General features: G+C 48.2%; 1 protein-coding gene across 1 annotated transcript in view; it reads right to left on the reverse strand.

Annotated features, from left to right (window-relative positions):
* Window positions 1–20,292, reverse strand: part of ehbp1 (EH domain binding protein 1) — a 156,966-nt gene that overhangs the window by 66,583 nt on the left and 70,091 nt on the right. Inside the window, 2 exon segments of the mRNA XM_048269122.1 lie at window positions 3,580–3,627; window positions 5,214–5,396. Of these exon segments, the coding sequence (XP_048125079.1) occupies window positions 3,580–3,627; window positions 5,214–5,396 (231 nt within the window).

The raw sequence follows: 20,292 nt of genomic DNA on the forward strand, positions 1-20,292 counted from the left end.
GAGAGAGTGGAATAGTGTGTGAGCAGGGGAGACAGAATGTGTGTGTGTGTGTGTGTGTACATATGCTGCATATGTGTGTGAGTGATTGAAAAAGGGAGAGGACATGTCAAAAAAGTGAAAGGTTTTCTTTTTTTTTTTTTTTTTTTTTTAAACGAGGAGTCTGCAGTTACAGGCTGTCGTTTAAGTTTTCTCCTGCACGCCACACCACGCCGCTCCCTCGTACCCCCCGGTTCCTCCCAGAGAAAGAGTGCGAGATAAAGGAGCCTGTAAGGGCCCTGATTGGGTTTCTAACACTTATTCAGAGGAGCAAAGTGTGTTTGTATTGTTCCCTTCTCACCCAGAGTATGCTCCTGAAGAGAGAGCGACAAGCAGACATCTGAATAGAGAGAGCAAGACAGAGAGAATGAAAGAGAGAAAGGAGGTGGAGAGGGGAGGAGAGGGGTGGAGGGGTAGCTATTGGTATTATTGCAGGTCGACATTCACAATGAGCGTCTTTTGAAGCGTCCTATCACCAAGGCTCAATCATACCTCTCAGGTGTGGGAAATAATATCATGACACTATTTTTTTCCCCCCCAAACAACAGGCACTTTCTGGGGAGCAGGATGAGCAAGATGAGTTCTGGCTTAGTGCCGTCATTTTAGGGGAGTTAACTTTCTCTTTCTCAGGCAGATTGTGGTGCTCCCACCGCCACCCCCATCCCCCGTCTGAATGTGATGAAAAGCATTTTGTTTTCGGGCTGAGAAAGCCAGAGTCTGTGACTTACGGAATGACTGACAGACAGACAGGGTGAGTGACAGATGTCCATCTCCGCCTATCAGCAGCCCAGCCCGCAGGCAAGCATGCCTCCACAATTTTTTTTTTCCGTTCGTTTGCAGCAGGAACAAATTCACCCAGATCAGATATCATGGGAAATTACTACCCTTTTCTCTTCTTACATCCAATCACACATAGACACACACATGCACACACATTCTCAGTCGCGCTCAAACACCCGTACCCACTAATTCAGTGATAATGCATCTCTTTCACAAGGCGATAAAGAGAAATTTATTCTCTTCCTGGCTACTATTGATTGTTCTTATCTATCATATTTCAATGGCATTGTGGATTATGGCAATCACTTCTCATATAGAAGAGATGGGGGTGGGGTGATTCTATCAAATGAACAAGAATAGCTGTGTGTGTGTGTGTGTGTGTCAGGGGAGCAGGCCCTTAACCTCTGTGGTCCCTGCAGCAGTCACCTGTGACTGTGGCCTTAACCAGGCTCTCCGTTTACCCGCTGAGAGTAGCGTTCAGTCATTCAGCTCGGGATGTCTGCTTAATTGGGTGGGAGGGAGGGAAAACGTCAAATACGACAGACCAACCCCTCCACACCCACCCACCCAATTCCCCATCGCCCCCCCACCACCACCACCACCACCAATCTGCAAGAAGCCTAACCCCCCCCCCCCCCCCCCCACTCAGCCCCCGTCTGTCTCTCCCTCTCTCTCTACGGCGGCCATTGTTGCCGCTGAGGCATTCATTCCAAACAAGGGCAGCGGGGGTTATCAGTCAGTAGAGTGTGTGTGTGTGAGAGAGAGAGCCGGAAATCAACCTGCAGGAAGCCAACTGACACACTCAATGTAGCCATCAGGCCCACGGGGGTAAAGTAGGAGGGAGGGAATGGGGGAGGTGTGGAATGGGGTGATGAAAGAGGAAAAAGAGTGGACGTGGGGGGACAGAGAAAGGGGGTCGGGGGACAATAAACAATGTAGAGTTCTCTTCAGGAGGGCCGATAGAGGCCGATGAGCTGCGCTCAGCTGAGGAGAGAGAGAGAGAGAGGAGAGTTGAGAGGAACTTCGGTTATTTGTTGCGAGAGTTCATGGCAACTTGCTTACACTCATCTGCATTCTACCATGGAATGTGTTACACTTCTGTGCGAAACTGTGGCGAGAGAGAGAGAGAGAGAAGAGGAGGGAAAAATCCCCTTGGCGGGATTGAGAACAAATCCCTCCAACCGGGTTAGCTAATATACAAAACACTTCCCAAACATATGCAGACACCCACATGGGTTAAGCTACAAAGGGAGCACTCTAAAAGCGTGTGGGGCCGGTGAGCATAAGCAAGTAAGCAACAGAGAGAGAGAGAAAGAGAGACCAGTTACTTGGACGGCCACTGCAGCGGGTTCAGGGGGGGGGAAGAAAAGAAAAAACCTGAAACAGAAAAGGATGGCTAATCTCCAGCTGGCATGTTCAGCTAGCCTTTCTTGGAACGCCCGCCCGCCAGCGTTTCCTCCTCTTCTTCTCCTTCTCCTCCTTTCTCTTGTGGGGCTGAGGGAGGCGATGGCGGTATGACAGCCTCTCAGGGGTCGGGATCTCTCAGGGGAAAAACCTATTAGATGGAGTGCACATTCATGAAAAATTCCTCAATGGGGGAGGGCAGACCAGGGATAAGCGAGGCAAGGGGAAGGGGAAAGCCGAGAGAGAGAGAGAGAGAGAGAGAGAGAGAAAAAGAGAGAGAGAGAGAGAGAGGAGTGAAAGAGAGAGAGGAAGAGAGGGATGGATGGGGAGATCAGCTTATAAAGGAGGGGATGCCGCGCCGTGCTTTAAAGGCAAATGTTTAGCTGCAAACGGGATTACAGCAGGCCCCGGCCCGCCACCACAAACGGCACATAACATGCTTTTCATGTCAAAGAGAGGAGAGAGGAGAATGCTCCTGGGACCTCCGCACACATTATGGTGTCTTCCCCTCTCTCTCTTTCTCTCACTCAGTCTCTCTTGTCATCCACCTTTCTTTCCCTCTGCTCAAGCCTGCTATACCATCCTCATTCTCTCCATCCCCCCTCCTCTGGAGTTTTCGTGTTCCTGCCTGCAGTCTTCCCCTCAGGCCTGAGGTGCGTTCAGATTCAAACATAGGCGACCGTTTGCGAACGTTTTACGAACAGTTTTCGGCGAGCGCTTGCGAACAATCACAGGAGGTAGTCTGCGGAGGTAGTTCTCTGTGAACATACAGTGGATCTGGACGTGAGCTTGCTGAGGGTAACAGTGTAATTACCGTTACAATGGAATGTTAACACCAAATCGTTCAAATTTAACTTAACAGTGAGAAAACATGTTCACCATGAACGTCCGCCACCGTTTGTCAAATCTGAACGCACCTCAGGTCTCTCTCTATTCTCTCTCTTGGTCTCTATCCATCCCCCTAATCTACCTGTGTATGAAAAGAGGTAGTTTAAGTACAACCACAGCAGGCTTTTGAAATTATGATGCTATCTATCAGGCTGCTCCCAGCTGATTTTTCCTTTCTATCTTACTCTGCAAACACTAAGGGGGTAAAAAGCAACATTTCATAAATACACACACACACACACACACACACAAACACACACACACTTTCCATCAGTGTCCACAGGGGAGCTACCATCTAAGAGTGGCAATTAGAAGGCCCTGGGTGGGAACGTGGGCTACAGAGCAGGAAGCGAGAGCGAGACAGAGAGAAGTTCTTTTGCCCGGTGCTGCTCCCTGTAAGGGATTAAGAACATGAGGTAAAATAAATACTAGGGTAATAAAGGGTGTGGCAGCCGAGACGGCGGGCAAAGCCTGCCTTGTGTTTTTCTTTAAATCCTGAGGATTAAGCGACTTTATAGTCTCTGGGTGTGGACAGACAGTTAAGAAACAACAAACCTGATCGGGATGAGAGAGAGGGGGGAGAGAGATAAGAAAGAGAGGGGAGGGGGGGGGAGGGGAGGGAGAGAAGGGGCTCACTTGACAGAAGAAATATCACACCTGAGGGAAAAACAACTGGCGATTAAAATCATAAGTAATGGCATTCATGGGCTGCGGCATGCAATTTCACAGCGCCGCAATCTACCAAACTAATAGAGTGTAAAATACAAGAAATAACGACAATAGACCTACCACTAGCCCTGATCGTACCAGCCCTTTAATGTTGCACCTCTCCTCTACTCATTCTCTCCCTTTTGCCTAGGGGCCTCACAGCACAACACACACCACACACACACACACACACACACACACACCACACACACACACACAAGTGCGTTTATTAAAGCCGAGGCAAACACCAGCGGCCTGTCTGTATAAACTCAGCAGTAATCCCCATTTCCTCATACACCCAGGCGTGTTCGTCTCCCGGGGTATTATTACCGACGCGCAGCACTACTCGTGCAATCTGCTACTTAACAGACATAAGGCCGTAATTAGTCAAAGCTCCATAAATAAGTCAGCGGTGACACTAAGCCGGAGGAGCAGCCGCCAAACTTAGAAAAGGAAATAAATAAATAAAATAAATATAAATGCACTTTAATGGAGCAAACCGATTGACTGGTGATTGCTTGTCTGTCACTTTATGATAATCAATCAAATCAATCACACAAACAATCATCAAATCAAATCCCCATCTCTGCCTTTCAGAATTTTAATCCTTTCATTCTGCAGGGTTGTCATATCAAAAAAGGAAACCTATGGGAAGCAGTGTCAATTTGGGTCTGTGATGTGAGGAAGACTTTGAGTGTGTGTTTGCGTGAGTATGAGTGAATGAGAGTAAAAGTGTGTGTGTGGGTGTGTGTGTGTGTTGGGGGGCGGGTAGGCTGTTCAGGCAGTGCAGTGTTGTCATTGGGAATGTGTGGCGAGTGTTGTAATTAAGTGGGATTTGCGCGTGTTCCTGATGAGATCCATTCTGCATTCAGTGGAATCATGAGGAGGATTACATTCTTCCATTACTCTGATATTTACACCCTACACCACCCCCACCCCATCCAACACCCCATCATCACCTCCCCAAGGCTGCAATCTCACCCAAACGCAGCCGAGGTTATGGGCCGGGGCTGGGGGTGGTGGAGGGGGCACTGTACACGTTTGTGTGGAGAGCAGGGAGGAACTGTTGGCGGTGCAATTATGGGATTGTAAGGTGTGTGTCTGTGTGTGTGTGTGTATATATGTGCGTGTGTGTGTGGTATACATAGATGAGACCGCATGTGTGATAAACAAATAAGATGGGGGAAGGGAGGAGTGCTAGTGGCCGGATGTGTTGTTGCGGGACTGTATAGGATGGCAAATACCTGATCGTCACAATATACACAATGTGGGAGGTAGACAAGAAACAAGAGAGACAAAGAGAGGCTAGAGAATGACGGAAATTAGATGTAGAAGCAAAAGAGCAGGAGAGAAAGAAAGAAACAAACAAACAAAGAAACAAAGAAACAAAGACTGACTCACATCAAGTCTGGCCTGAAGTGGTGGAGCAGGGCGCAGAAGGCCAGGCCATTCCTCCAGGATGTGGTGAAGTTGGTGATCTTGACGCCGCGGTAGTTCTTGGTCACCTCGCGACACCAGGCCAAAAGGGACTGACTGGCGTTGGGCTTCCCTCCGAGCACAGGGCTGGGGATGGGACTCGGCTGCAGAGAGAAGAAGAGCGAGAAAGAGAGAGAGAGAGAAGAGAGAGAGAGAAAGAGAGAGAGAGAGAGAGAGAGAGAAAGAAAGAGGAGAGTGATTGAGTAACTGTGCAATGGAAGTGAAAGTGATTGTGGCCTTTCGAGGGCAGCTGTGAATAAGTGGGGAAAGAGGGCCAGGGAGGGAGAGGGAGGCAGAGCAAGGAAGGGAGAGAAAAGGCACACGGACATGGGAGCAGCAGCTGAGAGACCCACTCTACATAACAACACTCAGGAGAGAGAGAGAGAGGGAGAGAGAGAGGGAGAGGGAGAGGGAGAGAAGGACTCCAGAGTGAACCAAAGAATGAAATGGATCAGATACAGGATACAGGGCCCCGTGTGTCAATATACAACATTTGAAAAGGTAGAGAGAGTGTGAGTAAGAGTGGCTGTGTGTGTGTGCGTGTGTGTGTTTGTCTGAGTGAGTGAGTGTGTGTATGTGAGAGAGAAGTGCTATGAGAGGCCATCGCTGTAGATAGGCTGCTCTGAGAGGGGGAGACAGCAGGCTGTAGGCATGGCGATGGGTTGCCCAGAGCGATAAGAAGTTCAGGGCCAGGCTGGGGTCTGTGCAGGTGAGAGTGTGCCTGTGAGAGTTCTGCCCAGTGGAGTGTGTGAATCCTGCACTCCTCCCCAACTTGCACTCACGGACACACACACACACACACACACACACACACAATAATGACAAATACAAAAGAGGGCCTTACATTTCCTCTTCAACAGAAGGGGAAATTGAAATATTTACTGGTTGTTGTAACATTAAGGCCAAAACAAGAGTGCCAGTGCTCGCCATTGTGCAAAAAACAAAAGCCGAAAGGGCTCAAAAATGGCTGCTCTTTTCAGATCGGTGAAACGGTTTCAAACGAAATCCTTGCGTTTTTTGTCCCCACTAATCAGAATTCTGACGTCGGAGTCCAGCTAGGCCTTTATGGAAACAATAATAAAAAAAACAGAGAATCAAACTGCTCAAAAGAGACAAAGAGGCTTTTACACAGGGACTCCCGGCCACACAATAGAGTTACATGCTCGTCTTAATGAGGGGGGTCAGGCAAAAAGCTGCATATGACCATGGATAATGTAAACACATTATTAATTGTGTCCGCCTTTGAAGTCTTATCGAGGCCGGCTTTGGATGGAGAGAAGAGAGGGGGGTAGGGGGTGGGGGGTTGGGGGAGATGTGGGAAACTGAGAGGGAGCCGGCTTTTTAAATCCAGGCAAATCCACGGAACGCCGAGATTCCGGCGGCTCACAGGCCACTCGGGGAGTCGGCGCATTCTCTGACGTAATCTTGTTAAAATGGCCCCGGCACTGCCGCCAGCTTACAGCCGTCCCCCCGTCTGCACAAACAACACACACACACACACGCGCCAGTAAACCTCTTCTGTTATACACATACACACACACACACACACACACACACACACACACACACACACACACTCACACACTCTCAAAACCACAGAAATGTATGCTAATGCCTTACACACAGACACAGGTGAGATACAAACATGCCAACAAACTGCTCCAGTTAAACCCATACACACAGATACATCCACCACATCACACCACGACATCGTGCTGCACAAACACATTCACACAACAACGCAGTGCTACAACACACAGAGGGCAACAAACACGCTGCTATCGCATCTGCACAGAGCACAAGGCATTCTGCTGCTGTATGTCTTCACTCACACCAATGTAGTGTAGGCTAGCCAGGCTACTGCTGCTTTAAACACACAAACAATATATCCACCACTAAACACACACACACAAAGATAGTTTCCAGTGGTGTTTTTTTTTCGTTTCTCCTTTTTTGATCTGAAATGGTGAGACAAAACTAAAACATATCAGATGAAGAGTGGGAGGGTAGGGGTGGTGGGTGGTGATGGTGTGTGTGTGTGATGGATTCCTCCATCTAAATATAAAATCTAAATCATGTAATCAGGCAACAAACAACCTGAAGGAATAGATTTCCATAGGAGCGCTATCTGTGCCCATCAGCCAGGGGAAGGGTTACGCTGTCTGCCCCCCCGATAAGCACCCTGCACAGGGGCTGGTTGGCCGACCCTGCCTGCCTGCCTTCCTACCTTCCTTCCTGCTCATTGCAGATTAACAACGCCCCCCATTGGCCAGAGGGGGGCACTGCAGGAGGAGCACCACCAGTAGGCAGCAAACAGAAAAGAGAGAGAGAGAGAGAGAGAGAGAGAGAGAGAGAGAGAGAGAGAGAGAGAGAGTGCAAGAAAGAGTAAGAGAGAGGATATGAGGGAGAGAGGGGAAGAGAGAAAGACTAAAAGCAAGGAAGAGGGAGAGGGATAGAGTGATGACTGATAATGAAGAATGGAAGGATAATTACCTAGCCTCTTCTGTGTAAACAAACAGGCCGAGAGCTCGAGTGAAGGGAAACGGAGTGGTGAGAGAAAGACAGGATGAAAAAGAGAGGCAGAAAGCCAGAGAGGCAGAAGAGAGACTTATCAGTAGAGGCAAAGATTAGGCGGGCCGTGGCGTCCAGAGTTGCTAAATAAAACTCAACACAGCAACAACAGCACATTCAGAACGTGGAGGGGTGAATAAAGGGTCAGGCCAGAAGCAAGGTGCTGCAGACTTCAGAGGGTAGAGGACAGAAGCTAATAGAGGAGTGGAGGCCTGAGCAGACCCAGGGACACTGCCTCTCTTGGGGGAGGGATCCTGGAAAACATCTGGGTCCCCCTGGATAGCACCCCAAAGAAGTCTCTGGAAAGATATACTGTAGTCTGTTTGGTGGAACACCTGTGACCTATACAAGGAAATACAGTAACTTTTGTTCCGACGCAGCTGTTTTCTAATGGAACTATATGTACCTGCAGGTGCTACATGCATTCCTCTGCACTAGTTCCATGATGTATTCACTGACATATGGTACGATTGATGTACGTGCAGTATTGCCACCTGGTTTGTCACACGCTCTCAGGTGTGTTGTGCTGAGCACTCGGTGCTTGCTAGTGTGCGTCTGGCGGAGTCATGAGAGCGGACCAGGAGCTTCGGGGACCAGCGGCACATCGCACACTCACACAAAAACTAGACCGCTGCTCAGTCCTGCACATTCTCTCCACAAGAATAAATCACGCTTGTTAATTTGTCTCCATCTCCTACTCCATTCCCCTACTCTTGCAACTTGTCTGTGTGTGTGGAGGGGTAATGGGGTGTGTGTATGTGTGTGTTTGTACATGCGTGCGTGTGTGTACGTGTTTGTGTTTGTGTGTGTGTGCATACATGTGCTTGTGTGAGTGCCTGTGTGTTTGTGTGTGTGTGTGCGCCTGCATGTGTGTGCATGTATCTTTATGTATGTGTTTGCGTGTGTTCATAAGTGTGTGTGTGTGTGTGTGCATGCATGTGTATAGTGTACAGTCACTAAATATACACCTAAACATCATTTCATTTATTGTGTGGCCCCCCATGAACGGAATTCCATGACACTTGGCACGCATTCAGAGGATTTCATAATGATCATACCTGCGATTACAACACCTCATTTTTGCTTTTTCATTTGTAACTAGGTGGCGCTATACATCAAATGATTGGTTATGGGTTGACATGGCCCAACATACAAAAAAATGTGGTCCTCCTAGCCCCTACGGTTCTAGAGATATTCACAGAAAACTTTGGTCGCCCTACCCTCCTTTCGGGGGGAAAAACAATGGTTCCGTGTCATCCTTGTGGGGCTACATGCCCACCAAGTTTTGTGCACCCCGGTCTTTCAGTGTCTGTACTGGGAATCGTTGACAAAAAATTACTGAAGAAAAAAAAAGAAGAAAAAACAAACAAAATAAAATCCGGAAGAAAGAAAACTCTGACTAAACCTCTATGACAGCCGCTTTGCTGCGCGGCGGTCATAATACATAAACAGGGTTCTCTCTCTTCTGGTAACAGTGGCAGAAGCTAACCTTTGCCTGGCTTCTCAGGGGCGGGGAGGCGGGGAGCCAGTGCCTCCGGGCCCTGTGGGAACCCCCTGGGCCCTGCACTTGACTTTTCCCTTCTCATCTTTAAAAGAGAGCCTTAACCTTTCCAGCTCAAGCCAGACAGGGCGAGGCACAAATCAGACATACTCCTGTGCCCTCACCTGATGTTGAGCAATGGGTTAAAACACACACACACACACACACACATATATACATAACATACTGTATACAATAATTATCAGCACTGACTTTGTACTCTAGTGCTGAGCGAGATGAAGAAATGTCACTATGAGCCACCATTCCAAAGGAGAGTGACAATTTCAACAAAAAGTGACGCAACAGGGCCCATTGAGTCCAATGACAAGGATTGGATTCTCTTTTATTTTAAGCACATCTATACAGACATACGTCATCTGTGAAGGTCGCTGGCATGCGGATCTTGGGAGAGACGACCCCATCAAAGCGGCGTTTCTGGATCAGTGGCCCTGGGCCTTGATTTTACTATTAAATTATGTTAAATTCATTCCTTCCATTGAAGGGCCTCAAATCCAATAAGGGGAGCGGCACTGTGGACTCACTCTGATGAGATCGACTGTGCAAGCTCAGTGGAGCAGACGGAGGGAGAGAGAGAGGACAGAGAGAGGGAGAGGGAGAGAGAGAGGACAGAGAGAGGGAGAGAGAGGGAGAGAGAGAGGGGGGGGCGAGACAGAGTGGAAGTGAGAGAGGGAACGAAAAAGAGGGAAAAAAGATCTGAGAGAATCTGAGAGACAAAGCTGCATGGGAAAAAACACAAGGTGACAAAAACAGTGAGAGAGAGAGAGAGTGAGAAAGAAAGAGACAAAATGAGAGTGCAGCCCACCTTAGGCAATCTTTTCCCTTTCAAGTGATGTTAAAAGTAGCTGTCTAATTTCAGCAAAATAATTACCTGGGATTACCGGGCAGGTGCCATTAGAGGAATTGGAAGACAACACACTTTAAATGGCGGCAGCGGCACTCGCTCTCCAGGCGAGGCGGACATGTCAGCATCCGCAAAGAGTCGCACCGCCATTCACACAAACCGAAATAAACAAAGAGGAGCACGCCCCGGCACAGCTTCATCCAGCCATCCATTTACTAGGCTCTCCAGCCTGCTCTCCAGCCTGGACTGGATTTGCAACTAAACGCACAGGTTGTGAGACTGGATAGATGAAACCCTCAGGGTCTGCACTCTGTGTATGTGGTGTACCTGTGTGTGTGTGTGTGTGTGTGTGTGTGTGTGTGTGTGTGTGTGTGTGTGTGTGTGTGTGTGTGTGTGTGTGTGTGTGTCCGTCACAGAAGTGTGAGTGAGTGTTTATGTCAAACATGCGTTCACATCGAACAATGCGTATGAATCTCCAAGAAAGTTAGTTCAATTGCAAACTACAGCAGCTGTTGACAGTACAGCGTTTCGAAGAGGTGTGTGTATGTGTGTGAGTGTGTGTGTGTGAGTGGGGGGGGGTTTGCACTCCCCCTCTGTGCGATAAGCTTGGTGGGGGAAATGCTGTGGCAGGAACATGTACTTACTTATCAAACGCTTTGGTGTCTCGCCCAGGGCGGAGGAGAGATGGGGCTGGGGGGTGACAGCAAGGACTGGGGGGTGAGATGGTTGGGGGGGCTGACTGCATGTGTGTGTGTGTGTGTTGGGGGTTGGTTAGGAGGGTTGTTTGGGAGGGGGTGTCTTTTCCTCATTCCTGTGCTTGGGGGCAGGATTAGAGAGTGCCCCTGGTCTCTGCCCACAAACATTACATATTAAAATAAAGGGATATTCATTACCATCCACCGCACAAAAAAACTGTCAATTATGTGGAACATTTTCAAAATCGGCCAAAAATAAAAAATGAGCCGAGGAAGGGGGGGGGATTCATTATTCATGACTCCTTGGTGTCAGCGACAAATTTACACACACACACACACAGCCAGCCAGCACCAGCAGACGGCAAAGAGATGGCAGGAGGAGAAAAGGAGGAGGGGGGGCGGAGATGCTGGTGGTGGGGTGGGGGAGGAAAGGAAGTTAATCTCTGCACAATGGCGGACGGGGAGATATGTGAGGGGTACAGCAGCTGCGAGGTCAGTCTGAGGAGGCGGCATCACCCCCCCTTACCCGCCTTCAGCCTCTGCTCTGTCCAACACGCCAACACCTGCAGCCGCACTATGCACGCACGCACGCACGCACACGTAGAGATGTGTATAAAGTAACCGTTTCCCAGTTGGTTGGTCAGCTTTAGTTTGGCCTGTGTTCTCTTTGGTTCTTTATTGTACAGCACACCAACTGGTAGAGCAGAAGTGGGGCCTACATAACACCCATCTCAGGCTCACCGCAACACAGACAACCAGGAACTTCACACCCTTAACTGATTTTAAAGCAACAAGTTGTGGACATGGCTTCCTAACAAGCTTCTCGTTTTGATGTGTGGATCTTTACATTTAGTGTAAGTGTGAGCATGTGTGTGTTTTTGCATAAGTAAATAAAAGTGTAAGTGTGTGTGTGTGTGTGTGTGTGTGTGTTCACAGATAGGACAAGGGAGAAACAATACACACACACACACACAGTGTCCTGTCGAGTATCTTCATAGAGGGGCTCTAACAGCGGCGAGGAGCAGCAGGCTGTATTCACTCACTCCAGGCTAAAATTGTGAATGAAAGGCAGCCATGACCTCCGCACAAATTACTTTAAATTACAACTCCGAGCCAGAGAAAAAAGGGGGCCTTAAATGTCTCCCATCGTGCTTTCAACTCATAAAAGGGTGTCAAAAAATGTCAGATTTGAGGAGGTGTTGAATCTCTTACTCTTTAAAACTTGTAATCCGCTCAGGGTGCCGGAGGCAAAACAATCCACAGGGTGTACACACACACACACACACACAGTCAGTCATACACAAATGCACGCACACACGAGCAAAGGAGAACATGCGGCATGTGTACACACACACACACACACACACATTTTGCGTGGCACAGTTTAAAGAAAACAAGCCAGGATGGGGATGCATGCTGGTGCAGCCTTCGCGCTCCATTTTGATCCACCTGAGTCAATGTCTCGGGGCGAGAGGAACAGCCGTCACACATCCAGCAACATGAAGGCGAGCCGCTACGCCACACAGCCTCACCTGCGAGCACAGGTAAAGCCTGACGGCTTAATTAGACAAGACAGATGAGCTGAAGCGCTCTGCACACACCCACACTGACAGACATGGACACACACACACACACACAAATACACATTCCCACATATAAACACACACACACACACACACACACACACACACACACACACAGTACTGCTGCATATGAAATATTGTGTCAACATCAATATTGTCATTGTAGCAGAAGCAATCTGGTGGTCATGTCCCTCGGTAATAAATCCTTTACTTTCCATGGCTCTCCCATTACTGTCCTTTTTAATCTGGAGACCCTCATTTGTTTAATCAGAGCCTGGGTGTTCGGCCTTTGGTCAAAAGCCTCAAATTACCTTGCCCATGAAATTGCGTAGAAAAGCGACTTCTGAGACTTTTTCGATGGAGGTGGAAGGGGATGGGGGGGGTTGTTGGAGGAGGCAGAACCGAGTCCAATCAAAAGTTCAATTATGCAAATGAAGATGTCGTAGCAGAGCGACGAGCGCAGAAGACAAAAGGCTCCCGAGGAAGCCGAGTGGACCGCAGCAACACACATTAATATACAGAGAGAGAGGGAGAGAGAGAGGGAGGGAGAGAGGGAGGGAGAGGGAGGGAGAGAGAGTGATGGAGGAAGAGAGGGAGATGAAGGGGGAGAGAGAGAGAGAGAGAGGTACTGAGACAGCCGGAGTTACCCCACAGACTCTCTTCACAAAGTCACACAGTCATAGACCGGCTAAAAGAAACCAAGCTGCAATTTATATGGCACAAGCGCACTAGTCAAGGGGTTGCATGTGGGTGACATTTCCGATGTTGTTCCATGTTCAGTTCCAGGTTTGAATCGACCGTGTCAGGCAGATACATAAGAGAGTACACTCTCGCATCAAATTGAAGCAGAAGCATCCTTTTTCACCCCCACACCCCCAGATGAACTCATACACACGCGGTGAAGTTGTGTGGCACGCTGTCGCCTTGGCAAAGCCAACTGCGGGTAAAGGAGCCTTGCGAATGTCGACGAGGGTGTGTGCATATTTGTTCTATATTTTGATACATGTTCTATATTTCAGTCTCGCACTTTAATGTCTGTATGTGGTATGTCTGTATGTTTTTATTTTTTATTGTCTATGGCTATGTCTATGTCTATGTCTAAAGTATGTCTATGTCTGTATTTAAAGTATGTCTATGTCTGCATGGGAAAGTAAGAAACGAAATTTAAATTCTTTGTATGACCAGTGCATGTAAAGAAATTGACAATAAAGCCGACTTGACTTGAACACGTAAAAAAAAAAAAAAAAAAAAAAGATAAACGTGTGACTAAACTGAATTTCTGGGGGCCTTTTCTTACAAGCCGAGCCATGTACGCCTTTGAAAAGAGCATCCGTACGCCTGTGCGCGTATTCATATTTTACAGGGTTTCTGTGTGTACGTACGCATGGTTTTGTTTTGGAAGGTAGCAGCTCAAAGAGCCGCCACCGCCGCTGCTCCTTCTTGCCTGAGCTCTGCATGTGAAACCCGTTTAAGGAGGTGTAAGCCACCGCTTTAAGACTGCCGACTGAGGAGGAGGAGGAGGAGGAGGAGGAGGAGGAGGAGGAGGCATCGGTAGCAGCATTACCCAACCTTACGCCTGTTGCAAATGAGCTTTGGCTGAGCAGGCAGGGAAGGCACAGAGCGCTGACATTATTGAGGATGGCATCCTGTTAGGAGTTGGGTGGAATGACAGAGGGGGGGAAGGGGGTGCGTGGGGTGCACATACACAAAAACACACACATACAGGCACTAAGGCTTGTTGTATGCTTTAAATTCAGCCTGCCTCTTTGGGCATGGAGTTGTATTCAGGCACGTCTTAAGCGTGAAGGAATCATTACTTCGCCTGTACAGAGACAAGACAGTGCTGGCAATTACAAATGCTACAGCTGCATGTGCCTTAAAAAAATGATATATTTTATTTATATATCACAAAAGACGAGAGAGGGGAGAGGGAGAGACTCTTCTGCCCACCTGGTCTGTTCTCAAGAGACCTGAGAGAGAGAGAGAGAGAGAGAGAGAGAGAGAGAGTGTGATTGAGAGAGAGAGAGAGAGAGCAAAAGAGAGAGAGCAAAGGAGACAGCGAAAAGAAAGAAGGAACAGAATAAAGAAAAACCAAGCACGTCTGAAAAAGCCGACAGCCGGCCCAAATCCATATGGCATTAATCTTCTTTTACTGCAGTCTTCAACAAACAAATTAGGGGTGCATGAGTTCACCGATCCCCCCCCGATAACGGCCACGTTTATCAATTAATCTGAGCTTGCCTCTGAAAACTCATTAAGGCAGACACTTTGCACATGATGTTCTGAGGCGCAAGAGAAAGAAAGAGAGGAAGAGAGAGAGAGAGAATGAAAGAGAGGATGAGAGAGAGAGAGAGAGAGAGAGAGAGAGGAATAGAGAAAGCCCATGTGAAGCTAGCGACGCGTCGCCGTTGTCCAGTGCGGCCTGGGCTCCTTATGCGATGAGAGGAGGTGATAACCAAAGCAATTAAAATGAAAATAATTACAAAGTCACCCCGACGTTGCCACCGAGGAGGAGCAAGAGGAGGAGGCGGCCTCCTGATCAAAACGAGCGCGCGTCAATAGGTCTGCCGAGCGAGGGAGCAGGCAGTGCGCCTGATCGATGAGTCCGGGCAGGCAAGGAAGCGGCATTCAGAAACAACATGCAAAAAAAAAGAAAGAGTGGAAAAAAGAGGGAAAATTAAGGAAGAGAGGAGAGAGAGAGAGAGAGAGAGAGAGAGAGAGAGAGAGAGAGAGAGAGAGAGAGAGAGAGAGAGAGCTCGATGACATCAAACACCATCACGCTTCAGAGACATGAGTGGGCCAGGCAACACTTAGTCTAATGAAAGCTCTTATATACGCATACTCACACACAAACATACACTTCCCAATTATACACACATATACTGTATGTACATATATGCTTTCTCCAAGCCACTCACATACAGTATACACAAGCTCAGACATGTGCTTAAATACACAAACATGAGCTTGCACACACTGCGCCCCAATACACACACTTACACAGGTCTAAGTGATAGGCGGGACCATGCAAAAACAACAGGGCCGTTAAATTCCACTCACACTTCAAAGGTGATAAATGTCAGTGAAGGTGCTGCAGCCCAAGTGCTGCTGGAGGGTGTGTGTGTGTGTGTGTGTGTGTGTGTGTGTGTGTGTGTGTGTTTGTGTGTGAAATTGAGTGCCATCCATCATTGTCCTGGTCACAGAACCAGTACCATTTCACAGACAGGCCACTAAAACTCATGACATGACAGAACTGGATTTATGACTGAGGGAAACAATGGCCAGCATACCACATTGTGGTCCATGTGCATGCGCACACACACACACACACACACACACACACCTGCTTTCATAACTTCAGCAGTCTCTCTTGAGAAGCCCATCAGAGAGAGGAAGTGATTGAGACTGAGGTCTCCATAACGAGCCAATTATAGCCTTATCACTATGCCACTTTCCCCCGCCACACACACACACACACAAAATTAAACAAGCACATCAGTCAGGCTCATTTGTAAGCCGAGGCATTTCCAAAGTCATTCCTCTACCCCCCTCCACCCACCCACTTCTGATGGCAAAGCCTGTTTCAATCGTAGGGCCGATGAACATGGGGAGGGTGAGGGGGGGGGGGGGGGAGAGAGGGGGTTAATTTAATTAAATTTTTGAGGTGGCCACTTCAGGTTGAAGGAGCACTGGTGGGACGGAGAGGGGAGCGGGGGAGGTGAGGTGGGGAGCTGTCCGCGGCTCCGAAGGCCACAGTATTGATCATGAGGGCTACTGAGGGAGGGAAGAGGAGGATGTGGAGGAGGAAGAGGAAGAGGAGGAGGAAGATGGCAGTCATGGTGGTTGGTGGGTGGCTGAAGGACTCCTCTGGGTTTAGGCCCACACACCTGTGACTAAGGGCAGGATAAGAGCAGATTAAGCTAAAGTTACCCCCCTCACCACACACTATCTCTCGTGTACACACACACACAGTCCCACCACCTCCTCCAACCCACCCTTGAATCCACCACAGCCCCTCGTTTCCCCCAGTCTCCGCCATGTCATTCAAAACCCTCTTGTAGGCGAGCGCGCCGAAGGACAAAGCGTCTTTCTGGCCACCCTAATAAACTCCATTAGCTTCTGAGACATCAAACATGGGAGGATTATGAGATTTTCAAAAAAAAGAGAGGAGGTAAAAAAAAAAAAAAAGAAGAAGGGCGGCCAGGGAACTTCCCTCACTCAAACAGGTATTCTTTCTGGAGATTACACCAAGATTTGTTTTCATTTTTTCCCCTCCTCCTCCTCTCCCTTTAGCTCTCTGCTCTCCCTCGCTCTCTAACTCCCTCTCTTTCTTTCTTTCTTTTCCCTCTCTCCCTCTCGCTCTCTTCCTCTCTCTTCAGCAGCTCCAAAAGGCAGTACTGTAATCCCTGGCAGATAAAACTAAGGCCTTACCAAAGGAAGATTACAAACCGCTTTGTAAACCTTTTATACCAGTCGGCGTGGGTATTGGAGAGCTCTTCAAGTGCTTAACTCATGAACTGCACACGCACACAGACAGACACACACATACACACACACTCTCACAGACACAGAGGAAGGGGAGGATAATGATAGTGGTATTACTGTAACCGGCTCAAAACACAGCCTACAACTCCGCCGGCTTGTTTCAGCGAGGAATTACTGATAGACACAAGCAAACACACTCACACACAGAGACAAACACACACACACACACACACACACACACACACACACACACACACACACACACACACACACACACACACACACACACACACACAAAGCTTGATCAATCAGATATGACCATTAATCTTTTGTGATGCTGTATGCTTTGATGAGATTTAATATGAAAACCCAACTGCAGTTACCTTCTTCACAGAGATGGCAAAAGGTCCAACCTGTTGAGCTAATTTCAGATGTAGTTACGAGCTCAATTGCACACACCTGATGAATCAGTAACCTGGTCAAACCAGTCAAAAAAACAACTCGATTTCTGTCAACTATTTAAAATATTTCAGGTTAGACAGGTAGGGTCTCGCGCCAAATACTCAAGGCCGTGCGGGTGCGTTAGTTTTAGGCAACGTAGTAGTCAGTCATGGAAGAAAACTCACACCATTGTTTGCCGTTAAAAAATAAATAAAAGAAGTACTTTTCTTTTAGAGTACTTTGCACTGATGAAGGTCTGAGGACCGAAACGTTTGTCACCTCACTTGGTAGCACATTGGTTGATGGATTAAACACTTCTTTTATTTATTTTTTAACGGCAAACAATGGTGTGCGAGTTTTCTTCCATGACTGACAACTATTTAAAATATGAAATAAGAAATCTAATGTGGTTGAGAGTTCCGAGGCTGATTGCCAGTCTCCTGGACAGCCGCTATGGCCATTCGGCCTCTGTGGAGGTCCATCCGAGCCGATCCCAGGATCCGGTCATCCAGTCTCCCTCTCAGTCAACCTCAAAGACCACAACAAGAGTCGGGGGAGAATAAGGTGGCCAAGGAGTCCCACTGCCCTGCTTTTCCACACCGAGGATTATTCTCCTAATATTTCACAGATTAGGGTGGTGGTGGTGGGAAGAGTGGGGGTGGGAGGGCACATTGGGGGGTCTTTATGACCCTGCTGTCATTGGGTCTGAGGTGAGCTTCACAGTAGAGCTCCACATCCAGACCCCCCCTTCAGGCACAGGTGGTCTCTGGGCGGCCAGGGTAACGGAGCCCCCACCTGGGCTTAACAACGCACCACGGCACCCATCCCTCCAGATTGAAGAGGCGACGATGGACGAGGTCCAGAGGTGGAGGGGAGGATAAAAGGTGGACGGAACTGGATAAAGGAGCCGCGGTGAGGAGCTTTGCGGACGAGTAAAGGCTCTCAGATACTCATTAGACAAACTCCTGTGGCAGTAACACAGCAGCCTCACATTGGCTGGCTGTGGAGTTTGCTGAAGCAATGTATATGCAGATGAACGGTGTATGTATTTCACATACCACAGTCATATACCTTAATGTAGAGCAACAATAGACAAGGGGTGCTGTCACACCTGTTCTTTCGAGTTATTTCTGACTCTGGTTTGTCTTCCTCCTTGGGGCGATTCATTTGGGCAGGTGTCAACACAGCAATCGTACTCCGCTACGGACCAAAACAAACTTACCACGACCACTGAAAGGTGAACTCTAGATTCGTTTGAGGAGGGAATGTGGTCCAGGACGCACACTACTGATGAGGACACTTGCATTTGAAAAGCTTCATTCCAACTTGCTGTCCATGCCACAAGAAGACTAGAGTGTGCCATCCATTATGTCCTCGTGACTTTGGCGAGCTGGGCACAGATTCAGAGCGAGATCTACGGCATGTTCTCCAAGGTGACTGGGAGCCCTGAGGAAAGGTCAGGAAGAGGAGAGAGGGGCACAGACACGAGAAGAACGTTCTCACGGGCTTCAAAGACATTAGCCTCCCCCTACCAAAAAAAAAAAAGAGCCAACCCTCCACACACACACACACACACAAGGCAGGCATTGGTGTCAGAAACGTCGGACCCGCTTGGAACTCTTAAGAAACCTCATTAAGGTTCACCGCAGCCTGCCGCGAACCCAATTAAAACCATGCTAATTTATTCTAATTTCAATTTGCGCATGCCACTCTTTCAGAGTTGAAGGAGGGGGGAAAAGAAAAGAAAAGAAAATTAAAAACAAAGGCGGCAAAATGAAAGAGTGCAACCTGGCCACCCCCTCTCTGCCTCCTGCCAAGTCTCACACGTCCTGCACTGAATTAAGAAGAAAAAAAAAGCTCTGGGAATTTAATTTGTGGCCTTTGATTTAGTTTAAATAAGGGCACAAGACTTCCTTTTGCTTTCCTTTCCTCAAATAAATGTATTCTTTTTTTTGCATTATATAAAAAAAGAAATAAAGAAAGAAAAAAAGCAGGCTGGTTATGTCATCTTTGTGTGTCGCCATGCTTCAGATGAGGATGAAGACGAAGATGAGGAAGGGGAGTTTATGAAGCCCGACGAAGGTCCGCCAGACGAGAGCATCTTAAAAACCAGGCACTCTGACGCTCGCATGCTGAGATCTCAGTTGGGCTTGGGGGTGGGTGGGGGTGGGTTCAGCTTCCAGCGAGCCCCTTATGTAAATGGGCCCGGAACTTTCTTGCCGCGGAGGCCGGCTTTTTTCCCCTTTATGTTAAAGCCTGGGAGAATAGTGCATCAAGTGGAAAAACAGCGGCCGAAAATCCCCAGATCAGAGCATCTAAGTGTGGAGTCTTTCGAAGAAAAACTTTAAGCACACCGCAGGGGAGGGCCGCATATAATATGCGCTACGATGTATCTGTGTGGGTGCGTGCAAGCGAGTGTGTGTGTACACGTATGTGTGTGTGTGTGTCTGCTTTATGGGTAGGGTGGGTGAAATTGCCGGAAGACGAATGAGAAGCAGAGGAAGAAGCATGGAAGGTTCTAGTCAATCAGAACAGCCTACTTTCACAGCGTCCAAAAGAAAGTTCCGTCGTACACTTGGATGAGTCTCTCAGAAACTCTTAGAAAAGATGTAGAACTCTGAAATATGAGACAACTCTTTCAAAAAACCCATGTGAAAGTGCACAAGCACACACACACACACACACACACACACACACACACACCTAAATACCCACACACAGACAATACACAAAGTCAACATCCTTAGCAAATCTTGTCTACAAGATTACAGGTGGCTAAGCGAAAAACTACCCCAAGGTGTGTATTGAGACGGTTAATGTTAA

Source organism: Alosa alosa, chromosome 18 (genome assembly GCF_017589495.1).
Source record: "Alosa alosa isolate M-15738 ecotype Scorff River chromosome 18, AALO_Geno_1.1, whole genome shotgun sequence".
In the NCBI taxonomy this organism is placed as follows: domain Eukaryota; kingdom Metazoa; phylum Chordata; class Actinopteri; order Clupeiformes; family Clupeidae; genus Alosa; species Alosa alosa.